This window comes from Prinia subflava, chromosome Z, assembly GCF_021018805.1.
Source record: "Prinia subflava isolate CZ2003 ecotype Zambia chromosome Z, Cam_Psub_1.2, whole genome shotgun sequence".
Lineage (NCBI taxonomy): Eukaryota > Metazoa > Chordata > Aves > Passeriformes > Cisticolidae > Prinia > Prinia subflava.
Genome location: NC_086283.1, coordinates 87131277 through 87156849, shown reverse-complemented (window position 1 = coordinate 87156849; position 25573 = coordinate 87131277). Strand labels below are relative to the sequence as shown.

Genomic DNA, 25573 nt, shown 5'->3' with positions numbered 1-25573 from the left:
GCTAAGACATAAAATACATGGAGTTTTTATGTCTGGTGGCTTTGTTAGTAGTTCAATGTGTTGTAAGAATTTCATGGAAAAGTTGGAAAAGAAGCTTTATTTGCACTGTTGATTTTTTTTGTCATGTAAAGGATTTGACAGAATGTAATTAGACAGTCCAAATGCCAAGATAATTCATCACAAGCATGAGGTATCTAAGTAAAAACAAACATGCTTGTGAAGGGAACGGTTCTAATCAACTCATAGTATAATAGTAATTTTTCAAAATTTTACTAGTTTGCAATAAGTGTTTCTGCCTTAACCACTTCTTTTCAGCTAATCTGGGTATTGGAATCCCACTGTTGGCCAGTAACTTCATCAGTCCAGACATAACTGTTCACTTACAGAGTGAAAATGGAGTCCTGGGTTTGGTAAGAATATGTCTTGGTCAGTTATTATAGTGTTTTCATTTTACTGTGGCTGGGTTTTATTTCCTGCCCACCTCCAACTTGATTATTAAATTACTAAAAATATATATGCTGTATTATTATGTCATCATAAAATTCTCACTGTGCTGCAGGGAAATTTTTTAGGAAATGATCATTTTATGGTTATGGTGCTACTTTGCTAAGGACGTCCTTAAGTACATGTGTTTCTGTACTCAAAACCATCAGTAATTTGTAAGACCAAGCATTGTAAACCTTAGCAAGCATAATTTAAAATAAAGCTTAAAGCAAATATTACTTTTACTATTGTATGACTTTATGAAGTTGCAGTTATGACCTTTTTCTGAGAAATGTCTGTCACTTTGGTTAAGAACAAAAAGAAACCCAAATCAAACAAACCTCTCACTTCATGGTTATTTAACCATGGTAATTCTAACATCCTTGAAGAATATGTCCATCAGGCCATCCATTTATACTTGATATAAAATGGCTTGTAATGTCAGGGTTTTTTGCTGATAAAAAATAGAATTCTGATTAAAAAAAGATTTAAAAATGCATGTCTGCCATGATCTCGTTTTGGTAATAAGCATTAGAGATATGGAAATTATTAATCGTATTTTAAAGGTATTTTATTGTAAAGCTTGATGTACATCTGTATTGTTGTCAGGGTCCTTATCCACTGGAAAATGAAGTAGATCCAGATCTGATTAATGCAGGTAAATACTTAAATTTAATTAATAGAAAATGAATAATCATGTTAATTTAAAAATTTTCTTTTGATATAGTATTTAAACCTAGAGTCCTGTTTTATTTGATTAATAAATATTAATGTATTTGTCTTCTTTTAATTGACAATCTTCTACAGGGAGAGACTCTCTTCTAGGCTCATCAGAAAATGGTCAAAGCATCCTTTTCAGAAGTGAGATTGTTTTGTGCAGCCTGTAAGGGAATACGGGTTTGTTTTCCTGCTGCTTTTCACCTTGAGTCTTCTAGAAAATGGTTTTCAATGATTAATGCTTGGGAGATGTTTTAAAGCATCCTGTGTATCATGACCTGGTTTATTCCTAGCCAGGAATATAACTCATTTGCATTCAGAGAGGGAGTGATAGCCAAGGCAGGGAGAGAGAGCTGCCCAGCAGGAGCCCAGTACACTGAGGGCACTGCCGTGGGCAGCTACTTTTGCCACTTCTAGCAGGGAATGGCAGGTCTCACATACTGTTGTTGCCCAGCTGTTTTGGGGCATTCCACTTCAGAAGATTCTATTCAGTGTAAAGATATAAGTTTCTTATGATTTAGTGCACCTGTCTGATTTTTATTCTTTTCATGGAAAAGTTGTGCCTGTGTACATTCGCCGTCTCCATGTAAAAATACATCTAAATATTGCATTGTGACAAACAGAAGTAGGCCTTGTAACTGTGTTATTGATATTAATGGTATAGATTATAGACCTGACATTTTAGACTTGTTTTTTTTTCATATGGAAAATATACACATTTCATATTTTTTATTCAAATATACACATGCAGACATACAAATACATGTATGGGTGTCTACATACATATCTATATAGACAGTACCTTTTTCAGTAGCTGTTAGCAAGTACAATTAAACTCTGAAAAGTCAAAAGAGATAAAACACTGACATAAAATATTTTTAATTTAATATCAGTCCAGAAATTGTTCACTGACTTGAAACATTTGCTGCTTGGCTCAGATAAATGATACTTATCACAGTGCTATGTAATTGCCTCTGTTACTATATTTCAAATATGGAGTTATTTGAGGCCATTTTCTTGTTTGAAATGAAAAATTATTTAAGAAATTGAGTCCAGCATTTCAGCAGTATATATGTAATTGTTTCGAGAACTGCATGAAGGACTATGTCAGAGGAATCACTGGAAGAAAAAAATATTTAGAAGAAAAAAAAATGGTATGTGTGAAATTATATGCATGCACATTAGAACTAAAGTTTTATTATGGGTATGTATGAGAAATGAACATATTAACAAAATGGGAGTGAAAAAATATTTAAGAACTTAATAAATTCTCTGAAAAAGTTGTACTTTAACATGGAAATTGAGATGAACTTGAATTGTTATTTATAGTTGATAGATATTTTTTAAGAGTTAATCTGGAAGGGGTGACACTAACATTACAGGTCAGAATGCAACATGAAAATTAGATTGTTGTAATATTGTTAATTCAGTGTTAAGCAGCTTCACATGTCCCTCTGAAGCTGCAATAAACAGGACATGGAATAGACAAACATCAGACCTACCACCAAAATAATTATTGCTATAATGGCTGAAACATTCAGATGGTTGGATTAGGACCATTCTAGGTGTTTTCCAATCAAATTTGTAAAACCATGTAAAGAAAACAGAAGCTGAATGGCAGAGGAATAGAAATTAATCTTGTTCTCATTCATTAACTGGAATGATCCAGTATCAACCTTGAAGTCCAGTATAAGGTTCTTAAAACATATACCTGGTTTGGGCTTTTGCCAAATTTCTCTCTGTGAATGTAATTGTATTGTTCTGAAATATGTATGGGTTTTTTGGTTTGTCCCAGTTTCTTAATGTCTCACTTGAGGTATATCTTGACTGCAGCTGAAAGGTAGATTACAGTATTACAGCAGAAATATTTAAAAGTACTGACTCCTGAGAGCATTATAAGAAGTGGGTAATGGGATGCTCTTTTTACATTATTCTGTGGTTCTTAGCCTGTGTGTCTTTCTTCTCATCATTATCTTGTTACTTTATGCCAGGCTTCTCTCTCCATGTTGTTGCCTGCAAACCCTGTTTTCTCTCTCAATACCTTGGGTGGGTGCCCTGTAAGGAAAGATAATTTGGGCTGTCTCAGCAGGTCTGGGTGTTAGTATAGTGAATTATTGTGAAGTGTGCACTTGTATCCCCTTAATTCTATACTATTCTGTTTAATTTCCATACAAATGCGATAAAATACACCTCAGATAAGTTCAGTAATTAAAGCACATATCTTAGATCTCTATTTTAAGTTTTCTGTGCCATTTCTTTCCCTTTTCGTGTTCTCTTAGGTAAACTCATTGTCTTTCTTCCTGTTTTCTGGAAACCCTGTAATGGTGCATCATTCCCCTTTGTTGCTATTCTGTTTCTCCACTATGTTACATGTTGTTAAAATATCTCAGGGGTTTTTTTCTCTCAAGTTTACAATTTTTTTATTATTTCACCTTCATCTGTGTTTTTTCTGCCTTTTCAGAGGCACCCTGTGTAAATGTTTGTTGCTTAGACTGATTCAAAGAGCTGTCAAGAAGAGGAAGTAAAGGGGCCTGAACAAAGTCAAAATAAGACACTTCCAGGTGTGCTCCATTGCTTGACTCAAGCATTATTCAGACCACAGTACAGCACACAGAAGCACATTTTCTTGTGACCTTTAAAAAAGCAAGAACAGACTACACCTGTCATTTATTTTTTTATATTTTTCATAATTAGCACTATAAACTGTTCAGTGTGATCTGCTTGCTTTTCTTTGCAGCCTTTCCATGTCCTGAAGACTTTATCTTTCTCTGTTTCAAAAGACAGTTACTTCTCACATTTTCTGTGAATGAAGCAGAAAGCTAAAGTCCATAGATATTTCATACACTCTGATGTTTGTGATGGCTTGCCTGGAAGTGCTGGTGGTCAAACAGCAGGCAGTCCTACCATTAGAAATTCTAGCAAACTGCTTCACAATTCAATAGGATTGATTAGGTTTACATGTGATGTAGTTAGTGTAATCAGGTCTGTAGTTGTACAGAATTCAAAGGAATTTGATAAAAACCTCTTATTTCTTGGTAAATAGCCGTGACTTAATTTGTCAAAGAAACAATGCATACTGTACCTTATTTCTTTTACAGGTAAGGAGACAGTCACTGTTCTTCCAGGTTCTTCCTATTTCTCTAGCGATGAATCATTTGCAATGATAAGAGGGTATGTAACAACACAGGAAAAGAACTTTTTGAAAACAAGGAAACAGATCTTTTTGAAACAGGAAAAGAATAAACTGCATCAGTGGCTGAACTCATTAGTATTTCTTCCAAATGTGGTTAGCATTTAACAACCTATAAAATTATCACGGACTTAATCAGTGATGGTTTACAGAGGGTTAGATCAAGCTATTGGAAATAAAAAAACCACTTAACTAATAGATACCATAGTGATGTTTGTGCCTACCACCACCTGGCCATCTATAAACACATTTATAATGATGTTTTAACAAGTATTTTTTGGTCATTTCCAAGTATCTAATCTGTACTTGCACTCAGTATATTTTCTTTGCTCAGCTTGCAACTGTGATCCTCATTCCACCTCCTTAATGGAAATTCAATGCCTGCACCTGTTTTTTGTTTGTTTTTCAGAAAGGAGGTTGGATGCAAACAAGCACTAAATCCTAATGGCTCTGAAAAGATAATGGGTGCATGTAAATAGGTTAAGGAGTGCACTAAAAAGTATGAGTTCAGAGATTATTGACTGTGCATGCGATTAACCAAACCAGACAAAAGTAGGAACATTTTTGAGGCTCAGTAGGCATAAAGAGTCATTTGTGTCAGTGATACATCCAGGGGGGAAAAAAACCCCAAAAACATGTGTGACAAATGGTTGCTACCTTTTTCATATGCCATCTTTTTTAAATTGATGTAATGAGAATGAACAAAAGCTTGTTAAGATTTGTGGCCCATACACAAATTTATTACTTGAACGTGATATGCTAATTACACACTTTCTGTTACCAGAGGCCATGTTGATCTGACCATGCTTGGAGCTATGCAGGTGTCTAAGTACGGTGACCTGGCCAACTGGATGATTCCTGTAAGTAGGTTTTTGAACTACGGTCAGTGTACTGTGTTTAGGGTAACACAAATGTAGCTGAGGACCAGGCAAAGGAGAAAAGGGCAGAAGTAGAATGGGGGTTGTGAATCTAAAAGTATTAAAATAGAGGATATGTGTATTTTTCCTGCATGCTGCTGGCAGCAAGCAATCTGTTATCAGAAGTCAGCCTTCTTAAATTATGCTTGCACCCTGTGAAAAGCAAAACATTATTTATGCAAGCCTTTTTCCTGCCTTTTATGTCTGTGCCATTCAAATGTCACTGTTTTTTTTCTGGGGACTGATGGTTTTTCTTGACAGTGGCGACTCTTGTACGGTTGTACCTGGTGCAGTAAATTGAAGGAAAGTGTAAACCACCATGTAGTTCATTATGAAATTATTAAAAAAGCCTGCGTTATTTCTCTGTGTTTCTGTGAAAAGATTGCAGCATTGCCCTTTCAAATACATTAAGAAAAAAGCAATAATACTGTATTTAGCCTAACAGACCTTCAGGTTTCAATGATAGAAATATAAGCTAATTCCAACATTATTTAAGCAGCTGATAGCATTAAGCCATTCTTTATGCTCTAACGCGTTAAGCCATTCTTTATGCTCTAACATTAAAGAACATTAGTAACTCTCTATTGTTATTTATACTATTGGAAAGTTTGATATTTTCAATGGCTTTCAATATGGTACTTTCAGATATGGTTTGTATCAGAGATGTCTAGAGGCAAATTTTCTTATTTGTTTAAAGTATTTCTTTCTGCCTGAGCAGTGTTAAAGGCCTTGGAACAGTGAAAGATGATTAGAGGAGGAAAAAACCCAAATGAATGTCGTTGTCTCTTGGAGAAGCGTTAGCTGAACCCAGTAGTCTGTGACTTCTACAGCAGACCTTTGAGCATAGATGTCATGGAGCAATGGCCGGAGCATAAATTGCTTTTATTGAGAGGGGTCAGAGTCTGATGTTGGAGCCATACAAGCAGATGTGGGAGAAAGGGTTATGTGAAGAGCTAGTCCAGGTGTCTGTGTGAGTAGCTGTGGAGAGTGAGAAGGCTAGCTTGAAATGCACCTTTCAAGATCTGAACTATCAAAAGATGAAGACGGCATTTTGTACTAATAAAAAGATGCATTTACACGTGCATTTCTTGAAACATTGAAGCTAAGATTGATTGTAATCTTTCTCAAAATGGTGCAGATTTACATGTTCTTCCCTCACTGCTTTATGTTCTCTAAAAGATATTTTAGTTTTGCATTCATCTGTATCAAAAAGATTGGTTTTTTTAATCTCGTATTGCATATTTTACCTATGAAGTTGCCTCTCAGTTCTGTTCAACACCAAATTTATGAATAACAGGTATGTTTTCTGTTACTGCGTGCAGGCGGTCACAGGGTCCTAAAGAACAACTTCCTGTCTCTGAGCCGGGAGCGCAGGATCGTAAGGGCACAACTGTGATGGTGCTGAGGAAGCAGCAAAGAGAGGGGTTCTCGTTTGAATATCCGAAAGCTGTTTATTCAGGAACACAGGCAGGCATAGCAAAGGGGTCCAGGGGCAGAGAATAGAGGTTCAGGGATGAGAACAGCTTTGAATAGAATCAGTGATGAGAATGAGGAGGGGGCCAAGGGCACAGGGTTATAAGCAAGACAAATGGGATGGTTCTGAGGGTCAAGGTCCAGTAGGGATAAGGGGAAGTGATGCAGGGGGGTAAATAGGAATGGGGTGGAACAACAGGATAATGTGATGGGGTACTGCAGCAATACAGTGCCAATGGGGGTTAAGGGAAGGAAGAACATTCTAGGAGGGGTGCATATTTGATGGATGAGGGATGAGCAGGGTGACATAAACTTAAGAAACCAGTAGAACAATGAAACCTAAGAGATATTAAGATGTAACTGCGAAGGCCCATGGGAGGAAGGTTTTCCTCACCCTAGTCTAGAGGGGCGTTTCTCCTCGTCTGCCTCAGCCCTTCGGTGGCTGAGGCACAATAACCTCGGTGGAGGCCCCTGGGACTGCACAGTTTTCAAAATAGGAAAGTACAACTTTCAATACTGTTGGACTTTTTGTTATGTTTGAGATGTACCTTGTTACTACATACTCCAGTATACATCAGATGGATCCTTGTTACTTCTTGCTGTTGTCATTTTCCACTCTTTCTAATCTTTGTCTATTTGCAAATTTCCTCTGCAATGAGTTTGTATTTACTTGTGAATAAATATGACACTTCATAAATCCAACCAGGAGCCTTTCTAAGCAGCAGTGATTCCTCTTTGGTTACTTTTATGGAGATCTGTTGGATGGATGATTCTTAATCTACTTTACTGATGTGTTACTTCTATTCTACAGTACAGATTTTTAAAATGGGATTAACCAACCCAATAGATATACATATTTCCCTGCTTTTCCTGTAAATAAGATGATATATTATTGTCAGTTAAATTTAATTATGAGCAAGATGTGTTTCTTTTTTAGAAGATTTTACAAGATTTGTGTGTGGGTGACACAGAGATTGACTTTGCTGAAAACTTATTATGTAAGGAAACTTAAAGCTGTAGTTTGGTCTAACATTTTTCACTTTTCATTTAGTTTTGGTTAAATATTTCTTACACACTGTAGTTTTGGGATTCTTGTATTGATGATATTTGCCGTTATCTCAAAGGCAAATAATAGCTCTATATGTTTTGATTAAGTACCATTATGAAGCAGTCCTTTCTGTCCCATAAGAGCTTGATACCACTTGTGCCCTAGTGTGTGCATATGTGTATTTGCTTGCACTTACTACTAGGAACTGAGCTGAGGAAGTCTCATTGCAGTAATTACAGCCCTTCTTTGCTCTTAATCTCCTGACTTTTAATGGAGAGAAAAATCCCGTGAGTGAAGGAAGAAGAGGGTGTGAATATTTTAAGAACATGGAGTAAATGATGCTGTTTGCTTAGGCAGAAGTTACTCCCTATATACTGACGTTTATTGGTAATTTTGTTCCATTAAGCACTACAACTTAATGGCTTTTTGTCTTCCTTGTTTTGCTATTTCTCTAACTAACAAGAGGGTTTCTGAGGAGTAATAAGAGAAGGAGGCAAATTTCTGTGAATCCCTTGGGAACAGAATGCAGTTGTGAGAAGTGGGCCAAGAGAGGTTGAAGAGAAGCCAAGAGAGGTTGAAGAGAAGCACAGAGGTCATGACCATGGAGTAGAGCAGATAGGCCAGAGCAGATAACCAATGGCTGCTGGTTGCTACTGGATGGAGCCACAGTTCATTCATAAGTGCAGGACGCTTGTGACCTAGCTGTGTGTCTCAAGTTAATATCAGAAATTGCTGCCAGTAGGGCAGCTTCCCGGCATGTACAGAGCAGCAGCATTAGTTGTCACACGTGTATTTTTAAAAGTTGTGTGATTGAACATATCCCTGCATGTACTTGCTTTCAGTTCCTTTCAGCTAGTGTCTTTTTGAAACCCTAAGAATAGAAGCTTTTATGAAACAGTTTCTGCTCCCCTTCTGCAAGGGCCAAGTCTACTAGAAAGTATTACAGCTGCAGCTTGCACGAAGTAGTACTTTATTTTCCCCATCCTTCCTAAGAGAAGGCACATAACTATGTTGGTTGTTGTGACACGATCAGAGGCTGGACATAGGTCAAAACAAAACACCAGAACTTCTGCCATGTTGCCCTGTGACACCAAGGCCTCTGCCTTTTTACTCTGCATTTCTGAGCAACCCATAACATTAAACAACCCTAATATGACTACTGATACAGCTGACACGCTGTACCAGCAGAAAAAGGATTAAAACAATAGTGGAGGGTGTCTGCAGCTGGAATTTGATGAATCTGAAAGCACAAAATGGATGAAATGTCCATGACATCAGATATATATCAAATATATATCTAATACATCAGAAATGTAACTATGTAGTAAATCATTTGTGAGAAGGTAGCATACTCAAGAGGACTACAAGGATGTCATGAGGAAGAGTATCAGAAGAGCCAAAGTCCAGCTTAATTTGACTGCTGCCATAGAAGAAAGTACAAAGTGCTTCTATAAATACATCAATAGCAAAAGAACAGCTAAGAAATCCTCCATTGGAGGCAGGGGGAAACATAGTCACAAAAGACATGGAAAAGGCTGAAGGACCTAATACCTTCTTTGCTTTAGCCTTTTATTTTAAGACTAGTTGTTCCCTAGGGACTGAGGCCTCTGAGCTAGAAAACAGAAACAGGGAGCAGAATAAAGCCTCCATGCTTCGGGAGAACTGGTCACCAACCTGCCACACTACTTAAGACACACACAGGTCTGTGGGACCAGATGGGAGCCACTCCAAAATACGGAGGGAACTGGTGACTGTGCTCACTGAGACACTTTCCGTCACTTTCCAGCAGTCCTGGTTAACCTGTGAGGTCCCAGGTGACTGGAGATTGACAGATAGACAGCTGTCTACAGAAGGACCAGAAGGAGGATCCAGGGAATTGCAGATCTGTCAGCCTGACCTCAGTGTTAGGGAAGGTCATGGAATAGATCATCCTGAGTGCCATCATGCAGGGCATACAGGACAACCAGGGGATCAGACAGATGAGTTTAGGAAAGGCAGTTCCTGCTTGACAACCTGATCTTCTTCCATGACAGGATGTCTGGCTTAGAGAATGGTGGAAAGGCTGTGTATATTGTCTGCCTGGACTTCAGTAACGCTTTTGACATCATTTCCCACAACATTGTTCTGGACACACTGGCTACTCATGGCTTAGATGGGGGGACAGTTGGCTGAATAAAGAACCATGAGTGGCTGGGCCCAGGGAGTGGTGCTGAATGGAGTTATATCCATCTGGGGCCAGTCACTGGTAGAGTTCCTCAGGGCTCAGTATTGCGGCTAGCCCTGGTTATTATCTATACTGATGGTCTGGACAAGGGCATTGAGTGTAGCTCAGTTGGTTTGCAGGTGACAAGTTGGGTTAGAGTGTTCTGCTGGAGGGCAGGCAGGCTCTGCAGAGGGATCTGCACAGGCTGGATCATGGCTGAGGCCAATGGTGTGAGGTTCAACAAGGCCCAGTGCCAGGTCCTGCCCTTGGGTCACAACAACTCCAGGCAGGGCCACGGGCTGGGGCAGAGGGGCTAGAAAGCTGCCCAGTTCTAGAAAGACTTTGAGGTGCTGGAGCATATCCCCAAAAGAGCAACTAAACTGGTGATAGGTCTACAACACAAGTCTTGTGAGAAGCAGCTGAGGGAGCCGTGGGTGTTCAGCCTGGAGAAAAGGAGGCTCAGGGAACACCTTACCACTCTCTATAATTGTCTGAAAGGAGGTTGTAGCCAGGTGAGGTCAGCCTCTTCTCCCAATGATTGATAGTACAAGAGGAAACAGGCTCCAATTTTTTCGGGGCACATATAGATTGGACAGTAGGAACACTTTCATCACCAAAAGGTTGTCAAGCATTAGACCAGATTCTCCAGGGAAGTGGTAGAGTCAGCATCCCTGGAAGTATTTAGAAGATGTGTAGATATAGCACTTAGTGCCCACCATCAAAGAGGACTAGTTAATAAACTGGATTTGTGTAAGTTCACAAAAGCAGACAGGATACATTCAAAGGTACAAAAGAAGCTGGCCATTTCCTAGGGCAGCAGACTCAAAGCCTTGTGTCCAGAAGTTAACAAGCAGCAGCCTCAGAGATGGTACAGAACCTGACACTATTTAGCGTCCCTATTCTCTACAATACAATATATTGTAGAGATTACAATACAAACAATACAAACTAAGAAAATAAACTTAAACTTTATGTATTCTTCATCTGGAGTCTAAAATTCATGTTTAGATTGCTAAGGTAGTGCAGTTAGCACTGAGAGAAGAAGAGAGTGATGTCATTTGTGCAGGAGGTGCAATTTGGATACATAAATCTGTATCATTCCTTGGAAAAAGAAATTCTTAAATTTTAGATTCAGCAGCCTGAGATGTAATGCTCTCACTTGTACTAGCCAAACCTGGGGGATTAAAATACTAAAAATTAAATAAAATTATATTAAAAAAACCCCTAAGCTTTATCAGAGAAGATTATCTGAAAAAAAGAAATAAGGAAACCTATTCAAATTCAAAATCTTTTAATTTACAGTCTGTTGAGGTTAGTATAAGGCATTAGGAATATACTTCTTACATTATTGTTAGTTTTTCTAAAGAGCTTCAAAGTACATATTTTGCACAGTTTTGGATGCTTTGTGCTCATTAGTAAAAACATTTTTAATGTAAAAGTAAATTGGCAGAGACCAGCCTACTCTGTGTCTGCATGAGAGTTTTTGGTTTATTTTGCCTTCAGCTATTTATAGTGCTAAACCTGGAAATGGAGAGCTCCACACCAAGAGGTTTTCTTACACAAAATTATCATTTCTAGTGATGGAAGAAAGGACACATATCCCTGAATGCCTGAGACCACTGTAGGTCTTCTCTGAGGAGCCCTACTATAGCCTGTTTGTCACTTTGCTTGGGTAGGAGTGTCTTTGCACAAGGCATATTTTCATTTTGAATCCAAGCACATGGTCTAGTCACTCTCCTTGTTCTCCTAGTACATTAGTGGCACTGAATGCATTAAACTCAGTGTTTTGTTTCAAGCTGTACAGTATTGCAAGAAAAGTATTTTACCTATTAACTATAAAGTCTGTGAAGGACTACAAATGGGCTAAAATCTGTATGAATAGAAAATATGCAAGTTAAATATGCTCAATGACTGGGTTTCTCTCAGTAATAATATCAAGTTGTCTGATGTCTGGGACATGAGCAGGGCTACCTCAGTAGTTCAACAGAGGAGAAGAATGGGACTTGCAGTTACCCAGAGTCTGCTTGGAAATATACTTTTCAATAGGACATTGGTTTAGTATGACGTATTAGGTTTACCAGACACACATCTGGAAATTACACCTACAGTAATATATCAGCTTACTGCTTATCTCCCAGCAAACATGTGCCTGAAAGCTCTACAGAGCCTTTGCAACACAAAATTATCACTATTGCAAAAGCCCTGTAGTTAAAGAGGAGAGACTGAGTGTATTGTGTTGGCTCTACTTCTTCTACCTTTTTGAGGGCTTTTTCTATCAATTTTTCTTCATGTTTATTTCTCTTCAGACTGCATGGAAGGAATGTAGGAGCTCCCTACTGGTATTGTATTCATACTCTTAAATTTTCAGTGTGGGAAGTGGCAGCTCTGCGTTCTGTATAATGAGAGCAGCTGAAGAAATTCTGCCTGTCTCAAAAATACAAGCATATGTCAAAGGACTTCTGATCTGTGGGTTAGTGGTGAGAACTGTTACTACGATATGGAACCATCACTTTCAAATGAGACCAGTATTATGTTGGCAGTAAAAATTAATTTTTGCATGCTATGCTGTGTGTTTTGGAAATGGTATGCAAAGGTAAATGGACAGCTTAATTGTCCCATTACACTGAAATAACATTCATCACTGAAAAGCAAATCCATTTCAATGAAGTATGTCACAGATCGTTTTGCATTGCTCCTGAGATGCACCTTCACAGTATATTCATTTGAATTTTACTCTGTCATTCAAATCTGTTGCCAATGGTTATTTCAAGTTAGGTTTATGGGAGAGTAAAGGAATGAAATTTACCCAACTTTCTTTGCACGTTTCATGCAGCCCTGATTTTCTGATTATGGAAAATAAAAACTTAAATACAGCTAGTGCACATATTTGTGTATGCTAAATTTTAGGGAAGACCTACTATTAAATTTTGTCAAGAAAAATAAGTCATTCAAGAACTTATTCTCCATTCCTTCAGAAATTAGACTTACTTTTTAATTTTGCTTTTCATTATGTGTTTGTGTGTGTCTTAGGAGATACCTGGTTAACATTCTTCAAAACCAGGCCATTTCTTATATGGCTAAACCACACAACTGTCACCATGAGATTTCCTAGTTTTGAGCATTCATATTAAAGTAGAAGGTTTTCACCTTCTCATGCTCTCTCATACAAACAAGGAGATCGCGTTTGTAAATATTACCATTGTTTTCACATTCTTCTCCAAGGAGAGGAGAGGTTGTGTGACAGTCCTTTTGAACAATGTGGTTGAGAGGTGGGAATTCCACTCTCCAATCCATGGTCACCTTTCAAATAGTATTTAAGAGCATGTAATAAACAAAGGTCAGACTGGTTCTGCCCTGTTTTTCTCTCATAACTTTCAACTCTCCGTGTGGTCATTTCGAGCGTGGTAAACATTGACAAACAACTAGGGGTTTTTTGTATGTTTTAAAAAAATACGTTTACCCTGTTGTGCACATGGAGTGTCCTTTGTTTTGCTGTGTTCTGCCAGTATTAACTTTTTGTGGTCCCTCTCCTGATTGAAAATCCTATTAATGACTTTGCACTGTGTTTTTTTTCTCCAAGTAAAATCTACTAGCTGTCCTAGTTGACAGTATAATTACACTAATCCTGTAAGTGGGACATATGGAAGGACATAAAATCACTGTAAAACAGAACAAGGAAGTATAATTCAAAATACTTGGGCTTTGTCCATCTTTTTCTGATGCAATCTTCATCCAGTCTTTTTCACTGGAAAAATGGAAAGTGAAATCTGGAAGAGCTGTGACTTCTGTTTTAGAATCAACTAAAAATATACCTGTCCTTTAAATACAGGACAGGACTGTTAGCAAGGAACAAAGGAGACATCTATATTTTTATGAAGTTTTTTATGAAGCATCTATTTTTTAATATTACCTTCTGATTGCTTTGGGTTTTCTTCTTTTATAAAACAAAGTTTTGAGCTAATACTCACTTTCCCAAACCAACCAGGTGTAACCCCACAACAACTGATGAGATTGTTGTGTATGGATCTGATGACCTCCTTCACTGTTTGATGCTGACCCATCTGTGCTGGCAGTGTCTATACAGTGAGGGAGAGCTGTGTGACTGAAGCATGTTAGCAGTACTGCAGAGAGGGGCAGAGCAGAGACCTTGGATGGGGCCTTCATTTTATCCTTTTGACTGCAGCATTAGCACGACTGATGGTTGTGATGGCAGTATCTTGTATCCACTGCATTACCTTAGCTTCTGCTTTTCTCTGTGAAGCTCATACTGTTCCAATTGCTGTGGATTTTACTGTCTGTCTGTGGCAGGATACAATAATTTCCTTTCATAAGGACACCTTTCATACCTTTTTCCTTTCATATCTGACACCTTGTCTGTTTTTGTGGCCATGAGAGACAATGCTGACATCTTTAAATTCTTTGCTCTCTCATCATAGGCATCTTGTTCAGTCTTCAGGGGGATGCCTAAAAATTCAGGTTGAATGGGAAGCTTGCAGTTTAAAGTAGAAGCACTTGTTATCTTCTGTAAGACTTTTTGAAACAGCAGTTTCACTAACTTTAAGCATAGTGTAAGGCACATGTATTCTTTGATCTAATGGAAAGAAAGAGAAATTTCAGACTGAATGCTGTTTCTTTAATACAGTATTAAAGCAGCTAGGAACATGGGCAAGGACTCTTAGGAGGCAAGTGACTTGATTCTTTTCCAAGCAGGTGTACATTTTCACCTTGATTGTGCTTTGATATTCAGTTTTCAATGGAATAATTCAAGATGCATTTACGACAAGTTTTCGTTGTTTCTTGAACTCATCATTAGCATCAGCTGTGCTGTACTGTTGATGCAATACCTGTTTGTCTGCAAAAATCATGTTATTTTAACTGAAGCATAGCAGTTCAGGTGCATTTTTCATATGATGTTGGGAGTAATTATAAAATTCAGTTACAGAAGTCCTTCCCCTTGGGAATATAGAGGAAGGTTTTAAGGCACCAGCATGGATTCAAGACCCTAATAGTGTTAGAAAGCTCCCGAATTTGTCTATTTTTTCCTCAGCTATCTCTTCTTTATCTGTTTATTTGCTTGGATTTTCTTATAAATTGTTTCCTGCTTGCTGTAGCACCTTTCTAGCTTGCTTGAAATACCACTCAGGCAAGATGTCACATTCTGTTGAAAAATATTTTGACTTTCTGGCCCACCTGGAGTACTGACAAGTTTCCGCTGGAATGCCAGGTCGTCTTTGGTGCCACATGTGACCAAACAAACATGAAGGTTCCTGTTTAGGAATTACTATTAGGCTATAATAATTCCTCAGGCTCTTTCATGTTTTATTTTGACCACTGAAATAATGTTCAGATATAAGCGCATTAGATGAGAAAATACATACTCTTCTCTCATATTTTCTTAAAGATGCCCCATTACCACAATGACAAAATAATTCATTTTGCAATAAGTAGGCATTATAAGAAGTTCCACTAGTAGTGTGCAGGTTTATGACCTACACAAAGAAGCAGGACAGCTGATTATCTCAGTTAAGAAAACCCAAAGCATCGGGTCCAAAATTTCCATGTCTTACACTCCAGTATTATTTGGATTGAGACTTAGAAAAAACTGCTCATGAAAGCACAATGGGAAAAGGATAATTTCTACCTTGTATTGTAACTGAGAAGCAGCAAGGAAATTGTCAGCTTGTGTCTGTTCTCTACTCAACTCTCCGGTAAATAACTGGTAACTCTGGACCTCCCATGGCTAATTCAAAAATCATTTATTCTTACTTCAAGTTCTGTCTGATGAAATGGGTTTTATTACAGTACTTCCAGTTACCAGTGCTCTACCAATTCACTAAGTCTTTCCTTCTGGACGTTTCTTAAGCTAGCAGCACCATTGTAATTAAGAACTAACAAAAATCACCCTAAATAAAAAAATGGAGGGAGCAGGGTAGGGCAAAAATGTGTGAAGTGTCTTTTTGGAATCACGTTTTAGTCTTGAATATTTTAATTCAAATTTAGGATGCAGCTGTCCCCTTTTCCAGTATGGTGTGGAGGAAAATGCAAGTTGTGGTAGTTTGGTAGGTGCACTGAGAGCAATGTAAGTCTCTTTTGCTTTGGCTATTCCTCAAAATAAAAACATGCAATTACTTGGCTAGTTGCATTTAATGCTGAATTGATTTGCTTTACCAAGCACCACTCTATAGTGATGAATATGTTTTCCTAAAGAGGAGGAGCAGATGAAGCAATTTAAAATCCCCAAGTCCTTCTCTTCAGCTTGCATTTTCCTCTTTCTTTGTGCACAAAGGGATGGTGTCTCTTCTCTCAGTTATGTATGACAGCTTCTTCAGCAGTACATTTGTTGATGACTTTCATCAGCACTTAGTTGCTCAGGAATTCACTTTTTGCTGTAGTTCTTCTGTAGTTAATAGATGAAAAGGCCTGGAAAATTAGTTAATGGCATTATCAGGATAGATGTATTGATAGCCTGATTCTCAATGCAAACATATTCTGAGTTACTGTGGAGATAATATGTCATCTTCAGCTACTCTGCATTATCTTGTCATGGAGTTTCTGGCAGCCAGGTCACTGTAGTCCCTGTGAGAAGTGTGTTTTTCCAGGCAGGATGGAGAAGGATCTGAGCAGTGCCAGGAAGTTAAGGACAGAGATAAATGCTTTTCACATTTGTATTTGCGAAGAAATATTTAGTAGTAATGATAATTTATGTGATAAATTTTAAATATTAGTCTGACAAAACAATGCCAAAGGGCTTGTTTATACATTTAGGAAGTTGCAATTTATTCTTCACTATGCCAGCAGTAGGAAAATAGGAAATTTTTTTTGTGTGTGTGTGTGAATACTGCTGTTGTGGTTTGACACTGGCCGAACACCCGGCACCAATGAGAGCTGTTTGCTCACTCTCTCCTGCTCCAGCTGGGCAGAGGAGGGAGAAGGCAAAAAAATTAGTGAAGGCTTCATAAGTGAGACAAGGACCAGGAGAAATATTTCAAGGGCAAAACAGGCTCAACATAAAGTTGCAAAGTGAAATTTTATTACTAACAGAATCAGAGGACGGTAATGAGAAGTAAAATAAGTCCTTAAAACACCTTTTCCCCCTAGCCCCTCCCTCCTTCCCACCAAAAGTGCAGGGATACAGGGCATGGGGGCTTTGGTCATTTCATCAGTGAGATTTTCTTCTGCTGCTCCAGGAGAGGAGTCCATCCTGTTCCAGGAGAGGAATCCTTCCCCTGTGAGGCCACGGGGTCCCTCCCACGGGAGACAGCTCTGTGTGAACTTCCCCAGCGTGGCTCCACTCTCACAAGCAGCAGCCAAACCGCACCTGCTGCAGCCTGAGTCCCTCCCACGGGCACAGAGCCCTCCCAGATCTGCTCCTGGGCAGCTCTCTCCCATGGGGTGCAGCCCTCCAGGGACAGGCTGCTCCAGCCTGGAAGCAGGGCACCCTCTCTCCACTGGATCTCCCATGGGACACAGCCTCCTCCAGGCATCCACCCGCCCCGGCATGGGCACCTCTTCCATGGGCTGCAGGTGGATCTCTGCATCCCTGTGGATCCCCATGGGATGTGGGTGGATCTCTGCATCCCTGTGGATCTCCACAGGCTGTGGGTGGATCTCTGCATCCCCTGTTGATCCCCACAGGCTGTGGGTGGATCTCTGCATCCCGTGTGGATCCCCACAGGCTGTGCATGGATGTCTGCATCCCCATGGATCCCCATGGGATGTGGGTGGATCTCTGGATCCCCACAGGCTGTGGGTGGATCTCTGCATCCCCTGTGGATCCCCACAGGCTGTGGGTGGATCTCTGCATCCCTGTGGATCCCCACAGGCTGTGGGTGGATCTCTGCATCCCCTGTTGATCCCCACAGGCTGTGCGTGGATGTCTGCATCCCCATGGATCCCCATGGGATGTGGGTGGATCTCTGCATCCCCATGGATCCCCATGGAGAGTGCATGGATCTCTGCATTCCCGCAGATCCCCAGGGGCTGCAGGGGCACAGCTGCTCCACCATGGTCTCACCACAGCCTGCAGAGGAATCTCAGCTCTGGTGCCTGGAGCAGCTCCTGCCCCTCTCTCTCCACTGACCTTGGTGTATCTTTTTTTTTTCCCTCACATGTTTTCACCTCCTTGTCTTTGACAGGAAGCAAAATCCTGTGACTTTGTTCTGATTTTCTTCTTAAATGTGTCATCACTGAGGTGCTACCAGCCTCTCTCACTGGGCCAGCTTTGGCCAGCAGCATGTCCATCTTCAGAGCCAGCAGGGTTTGACTCTGCTGGACATGATGGAAGCTTCCAGCAGCTCCTCACAGGAGCCACCTCTGTGGCACCCCTGCAACCAAAAACGAGATCATGTCAAACCATTACAACTACCTTCATTACATAAGAGACCATAATGATCTAGAGAGTAAAAGTAGCTGGTCTGGCAGTTTAATGAGACAAGTATCTTACATATGTTTTTTTATCATGGACCATAGGTACTGATACTTGTGGAGTATTGGATCACATAGCTGATAAAACAAGCACAAGAGAAAAACTTTGTACTAGGAAGTTTTCCAGGCGTTTAGTAACATTTTAGGCTTTATATCTGTAACAGTAAATGTTGTATTACTGTCCATTTAACCACTCAAAAGCAAATGCAAGCCATTTGAGGCAGAAATTAATTTATTTTAATCTGTAAAATTGACAAAACCACAGAATCAGAATATTCTGAGTTTGAAGGGACCCACAAGGATCGTGAAAGTCTAGCTCCTGGTCCTGCCCAGCACCATCCCCACAAGTCACACCATGTGCCTTAGAGCATTGTCCTAATGCTTCTTGAGCTCTGTCAGGCTGGTGCTGTGACTGCTTCCTTGGGAGTCTGTTCCAGTACCCTGGGTGAAAAGCACCCTCTGGGTGAAAAACCCTTTTCTTATATCCAACCTAAACCTCCCCTGACACAGCTTCAGGCCTTTTCCATGTGTCCTGTCACTGGCCACCACAGAGATCAGTGCCTTCTGCTCCTCTTCCCCTTTCAAAGAAGTTGTAACTGCAATGAGGTCTCCCCTCCTATTCTCCAGGCTGACCTTATCTCAGCCACTCCTCATATGGCTTCTCCTCAAGGCCCTTCACCCTCCTTACTGGCTTCCTTGTGTCATGTTTCCTACTAACCTCTCTTTCACTCCCCTTTCTTTCCTGCTTGGCTACTCTGGATTGGTATGTGAGGTTGTTGCTGTCTGTGGTTATTGGGGTCTAATGCTTGTTCAAAAGTGGTTGCTCTGCTCATACTCACAGAACTTTGTACTTCTGATCATTACTTGTCAGTAATGTGTCAGTTCTGGACCTCCTTATCTTCCCAGATCAGATGCATCCAGTCTAAGGTTATGGAAGCAGGCAGGATTGAATACCATAGCATTACAGAAAGTAAAAATAGAGGTAGCTGAACACCAAGCCACAAGACACCTGCTGTGATAACAGATGCAATTGTAACACACTTTTAGAGAAGAATGAGTCCAGAGGCTGAAAGCGTTGCTTGTTTTGAGGGACAAACAGAAGTGAATACTGAGCCACATTTAAATATTTGTCCATACTCATAAATGACTTTTACAGATGTGTGGAATGGAACAAAAATGATTGATTTGTGCTGATATAATGATATAAGGCATGGCTTACTGAAGTGGCAAGAGACTTTCTAAACTGTCAGGTGCATGTACAGTGTTCAGATGTTCTTGTTGCTGCATTTCATAAGTAGAGATTTCTTTTGAGGAAGCAGTGACATATCCATCAACAGGAGGATGTATCCTTTGCTTTTCCAGGGACAAAATCATTGGAACTAAATTCATTGCTCCTCAGTATCAGTGCTTCCACTAAGCCAATGATACTACTCAGATTTCGGTTACACCCCAAGGAAACAGCCATGGCAGTGGCTCTGCTTATTCTACTCATCACTCTTCTCCTATTGGCATCATATAGAGCTGAGAACGAGACAGTTCTTTTCACTCTGTTAGTGTTTGAATACTGTGGTTAAAAAATAGATGGGCTTTTGATGCAGAAAATGTTGGCTATCTTGTGCTGTCACTTGCAGCCACAATATTATATATTAAAAAAATTTTAAAAAGTTACATTTCTATTTAAAAATTCATTTTAGGGTAAGATGGTGAAAGGAATGGGGGGTGCCATGGACCTTGTATCCAGTGCGCAGACCAAAGTGGTTGTCACCATGGAGCACTCAGCCAAGGTAAGGCTCTGCCACTTCTTTCTAAATCAGTGTTTTGTGCTGCATAAAAGACAAAAAATAAGCAGGAAAAAAGGACATATTCGTTCTGCTGCTTTGTGAGGATTTGACAGTTTTGCTGTTAGCTATTATGGTGATGCAACTGGAGGCTACGTTAATATGATTCCTTTCCTCTCGTCAGTGAATCATTCACCACGGGGAAAAAATGAAACATTAACTTCATGTTTAAAAGCTGCACACATTTTTTTAGCTACTTCATGCATCTTTAATGAGGGTGGCCATTGCCAAAGCTATAGTAGTTGCTACTCTACTCTTTGCCTCAGAATAATTTGAAAAACGAGGTTTCCCATGGTTAAATACTTGTCATGATGGAAAGATGTTTACCTTTGAAGTTGCCAGTGACATTGGTACTGGCAGCTTGATAGAATATGTGATTTTGACGTAATGAGATGCAGGCTGCCTTACATTATTATGTGTAAGTGTTTAATCTTGAGACTTCTTTGTGGGGGCAGTGATATAGGTATATGCTATAGATAGAAGTCCCTTCCAAAAGATCATAGGAAACTTTTCATTTGAAACTTCTAAGACAGGAGAAAAATCTCTATCCCGAATGTTTAAAAATTTACTTTTTGTTTAATTTTTGTGTTTCTGTTTTTCCATATTTATATGTCTGCTACAAGAATTAATTTTGTATTGTTCAAAGAAATATCTCTTGTCAGAATTTGCATGGTTAACTATAGTAAATATGTAAATATGTCAGTAAATATATTAACGGTTGTGTGTTTTTTTAATGAGATTTAAAGAATTAATTTTCACTTGAAAAAAACCAAATATATATTGAAAAATATAGTAGTTTCACAATAGTTTTACTAAACTGTGATCTCAAGGGGCACATTTTGAGCAACAGGGCTCAGTTTAACCTGATAGTTTTCATGTTCATATGCATCAATAAGTGAACTAAAGTATAAAATAAATTCATCTTTATGACTTGGTTCACTATCACACAGCCTCCCAAAAACTGTAGTAACATAGGGTGTTATCCATTTGCTCAGACACACACTTCAGGTATTAATGTGATCTGAATAAATATTTATGCTAAATGTCTACTTACTGTGGAATTTGGTTGAGGTTTAGAGTCCACACACAATATAATTATGCAAACCAGTTTTTCTCCTAAAAGTACTACAATGTTTGGAAATTGTTTGCTGAGTTGTTTTTGTTTTGTCTGTAGGAGTACTGAAACAGGAAAAGAATGAAAACAGAGATAGGTTCACTGTTATGAACAGGTCAGGCATAGAATTATTTATTTTGACATATATATACCTACTTTGGGCACTTTTGTGCATGGTGCACCTGGTGTGTGCTTCTGGAGAGCCAGTTACAGGTTTTCAAAAATTATTTCTTCTGCTTTTGTGTGAAGGCACTGCCAAATTAACAATATGTAATAATTTTATTTTACTCTTATTTTTAAATGGCACTTTTTCCTCTTTCCTAGCCACTTTCTGGGGTTTTCATATTGATGCTCTTGCTTGCTCAGATGTGAAGATGATGTTATATAGAAATCTAGTGTTTAGAGATCAAAACTGCTGTTAGACTTTTCAGGTGCTCTTTCTTTTTTTTTTTTTTTTTTTTTTTTTTTTTTTTTTTTTTTTTTTTTTTTTTTTTTAATAGTAAAGTAAATCTAGCCAGGGGCTATACATGAGGCCAGTTCTGAGAGTCAGAAGGCTTTTTGTGGGGGTGACTGTATCTTCCACAGCTGATTTTCTGTTCATGGCTTTTCAATTCGTTACACCAAATATTTTATCGAAAACTTATTGTATCTGAATGTCTGATCAGAGAAGTCCTTTGCCCTGCTCAAAGCCCAGTGTGCTGCTGAATGAAAGAAAAGCCTGCATGTACTGAGTCTCTTGTGTCTGCTGGCTCTTTTGTAAAGGGACGTTTCTGTAACCGTATTCTCCAAATAAATAAGAAATCTACCATCAGACATGAAAATTTCCTGTAAATCAACAGCAGCCAAGATTTGATGAATGGAAATAGAGTGGAAGACATGGGGTATGGGCAGTGCCTTCAATGGACATGTTCAAATGGTGCTGCAAGAGGTAGTTCTTGCGCTAGTTTGCCTGAATTATAATCTTGTGACGGATCTTCTAATCCTTTTCAAGTTTGGTTGTTTGTTTTCTTTTAATAGTGAGGCTTATTAAACATTAAAGTAATTTTTTTAAGAGTTTAATAGCCCTTCTCCTTTCAGTACACATGTTGCAGTTTTTAAACATAGAAATAGGCTAAGTCCTTGCAGCACAGGCAGAACATAATTTACACTAAATTATGATGGTGGAATTAGTAACTTACTTGTCTTACCACTCAAATAAATACTCAAGGAACTTTACTCTTTTAAAACTCTGATATGATGTATGTTACAAATACAAACGAATATGCTCAATCCCAGGTTAAATACATTTTTAATTACTTAAGTTTCTACATGTAATGAAAACCAAAATGTACAGAAGATAGATGTGAAATCAGCTTTGTAGAAGAATCTTCAGCTTAAGAACTGCTCTTGAGGAAGGGTACAGACAAGTACACAAAATGATGAGGGAATGGAGAAGGTGGATGCAGAATTGCCACTGCCTTGTGAACAAAGTAGGGATAACTGACTAAAATTAGTTAAAACAAGAAGAAACACTTCCCACAGCCAGCTAATGAAGTTGTGGATGATAGCAGAATGATGCAAAAATCTCAAGGAATTAAGTCTATTTAGAAGGGACTAAACTATTTTATAAGATTCAGTTCATCAATGACAATTCAATACAGCTGCCTGAATGCAGTCTCTGCCTCAGAAAATCTGTTAATTACAGCATATCAGGAACCAAGAGGACATATCTGCAGAAGGATATTTCAATTTTTGCTTAGGCCACTGAGAGATACTTGGCAAATGGATCTTCTGTCAAATTCATTAGTTTTTCTTAAAGTATTTTTTGCTAAATTACCTCCTCTTTCATAGCCACGAATAAAAGAAAAATAGAATATGAGCTTGTTATTTAATGTCTAAACAGTTCCTATGCATTTGTGTCTAATTTGCTAAATAATGCCTGAGAGAATTAGAAGTCAAGTTCTTACCCCCATACCGTCATTGACATGTTATCCAAAACACAGTAAAGTAAGGGCTGGTAATTGTTCCATGTTGTGAAATCAGTTGTCTACACTGTTCAGAAAAACAGAATGGAGACAGGTTTTAAGCACTTGATTTGGGCATGACTGAAACATGGATCACTGAATTGAAAACTCCTTTCTCACGCTGCGAAAAGTTCTGATTTTAATGTGGAAGATTTTTGTGGAAGACTAAGGACATTTTTGTTCTTCAACAGCAGAATTTTTTATTTAAAGCGGACTGGAACACCTAAGGTTTTATGTATCTACACAATAGTCTTTTTCTTTATCTGAAAAAATCCTGAATAAATATGAATACATTCAGATGGTAAAAATCATGCAGTTCTGTTTAAATTGCTCTTTTTATAGTGCCCTGATGGATGTCTTCCAAAAGTCACAGAATCATTTAGGTTGAAAAAGCCATCTAAGATCATTGGGTCCAAACTTTGAAAAGATCAGGAAATGCGTTTCATCTTTAAGGCTAGCTGGTAATACAATAATCTTTAGCTCAGGTGTTAAGAAGCTCAAATGTTTCGGTTCTCAGGGTCACAGGAGCCATTCAAGCTGTCATCTCTGTATGTCCATGCATTTCAATCTCAATTGGGTACCAGGAAGACGCTTCATTTCACAGGGCTGAAAAGTGTATCTGATATATTACTAAAGATATCACAAATAGCATAGATTAATCTTGGCTCTTAGGCAAATGGCACAAGGACATTCTCAAGATGGACAGGGTATAAGTAGACGAGTTGAAAGTAACTAGAATGAAGAAATAGTTCCTCACACAGAAAGATAGATTCAAAAGCACATGGATTTCTCATTGCGTTATCACTCAGGAGTCAGACTGGCTGTGAGATGGCCCCTGATTAAGCATCAAGGTAAACTGCTAATTGTAAATGGTTGAATGAGACATGTTATACTCTCAGAGATTTGAAATGCATAACTGAAAATTGACAATTAGCCAGGAAAAAAAAAAAAGGGCATGGAATAATAGGAGAAGTGTGCACTTAATGCTGCTTCTGTTAAACACTAAAAAATACTGACCAAAATGTGATGATCCATCTGCCTTATATCCTGCCAGAGCTCTTGCAGCCTGCATTAACTTAGTATTATCTAGAGCCATTTTTGAACTAATTTTTTTAAAAAATGAAGAAAAAGGAAAAAAAGACCAGGACTTTCCCAGAGACAGTACGGGTAAATAAACTGGATTTACTGTTTTGAGAGCATAACTGCACTTGATCTCTGAGGATTTGAAGTTCCTCTGTGTGTGGCTGATCCTGCACATACCTTTTGTGATAAAGGATAAAACAGGGAGATACATTGCTTATAATGTTGTTCCCTAATTTTTGTCCTTCATGTGTCATCAATGAGGTTCCATGTATCTCTTGTCCTCACATTGTATCAGGAAGGGCAGATTATTAAGCAGCAGTATGCAGGACTTCTAAACTCAGGAGTCTGCTCAGTGGTACAGTGAGATTCTTACTAGTCACCCATAGAAGTGAATTCAAAGAGTGTTCTAAGCACATTGAATGTTTAAATAACACTGAATGGCTACAGCTGTGATTTTCATGAACATATTTGAATTCTTAAAAAACTCACATTTGAATGTTGTTAAACACAGGGCAATGTCCATAAAATCTTGGAAAAATGCAGTTTACCACTTACTGGGAAACAATGTGTTGACCGCATCATTACAGAAAAGGTAAAGTATTTTTCTTGACTCTTTGTTAATAATCTTGTCCTCTATCCCTAATAATAATTGCAAAGCTTAGCAAATATTCAGCATTTGTTACCACTGAAGGGAAAAGATGGCCCTGGAGTTTAGATCCAGAAGACTTGGGATTCATATTTTTCCTTTTAAAGTTTTGACATCTAGCATACTGAACTGTATGCTTAGATGCCTTCAGAACAAAGATGTCACGTATGACAGGCATGAAAAATGTGTATCTCCTTGTTTTCCCAGTGAAAATTTGCTGTGCAGATTTTCAAATACGGCTGCAATCACAGCTTGGGAGGCAAAGGGATATTATTGTTTGCTTCTGGTAGGGTTTTTTTGTTTGTTTTTATTCTTTTGTTTTGTTTCGGGTTTTTTTTTCCAGCAGAGCACACATAGGCTGGACAATTGGCATCTTTCATGTATACTACATACTATTTCAGAGAAATAGTGGCTGTAGCAGAGCTTTAGTTCTT

At 38.7% G+C, this 25573-nt stretch overlaps 1 protein-coding gene across 1 annotated transcript in view; it reads left to right on the top strand.

The window, feature by feature from the left end:
• Nucleotides 1-25573, top strand: part of OXCT1 (3-oxoacid CoA-transferase 1) — an 85642-nt gene that overhangs the window by 47310 nt on the left and 12759 nt on the right. The window contains exons 10-15 of the mRNA XM_063424032.1: nucleotides 316-410; nucleotides 1093-1141; nucleotides 4299-4371; nucleotides 5175-5250; nucleotides 20150-20239; nucleotides 25005-25085. Coding sequence (XP_063280102.1) covers nucleotides 316-410; nucleotides 1093-1141; nucleotides 4299-4371; nucleotides 5175-5250; nucleotides 20150-20239; nucleotides 25005-25085 — 464 coding nt within the window. The remainder of the gene's footprint in view (nucleotides 1-315; nucleotides 411-1092; nucleotides 1142-4298; nucleotides 4372-5174; nucleotides 5251-20149; nucleotides 20240-25004; nucleotides 25086-25573) is intronic.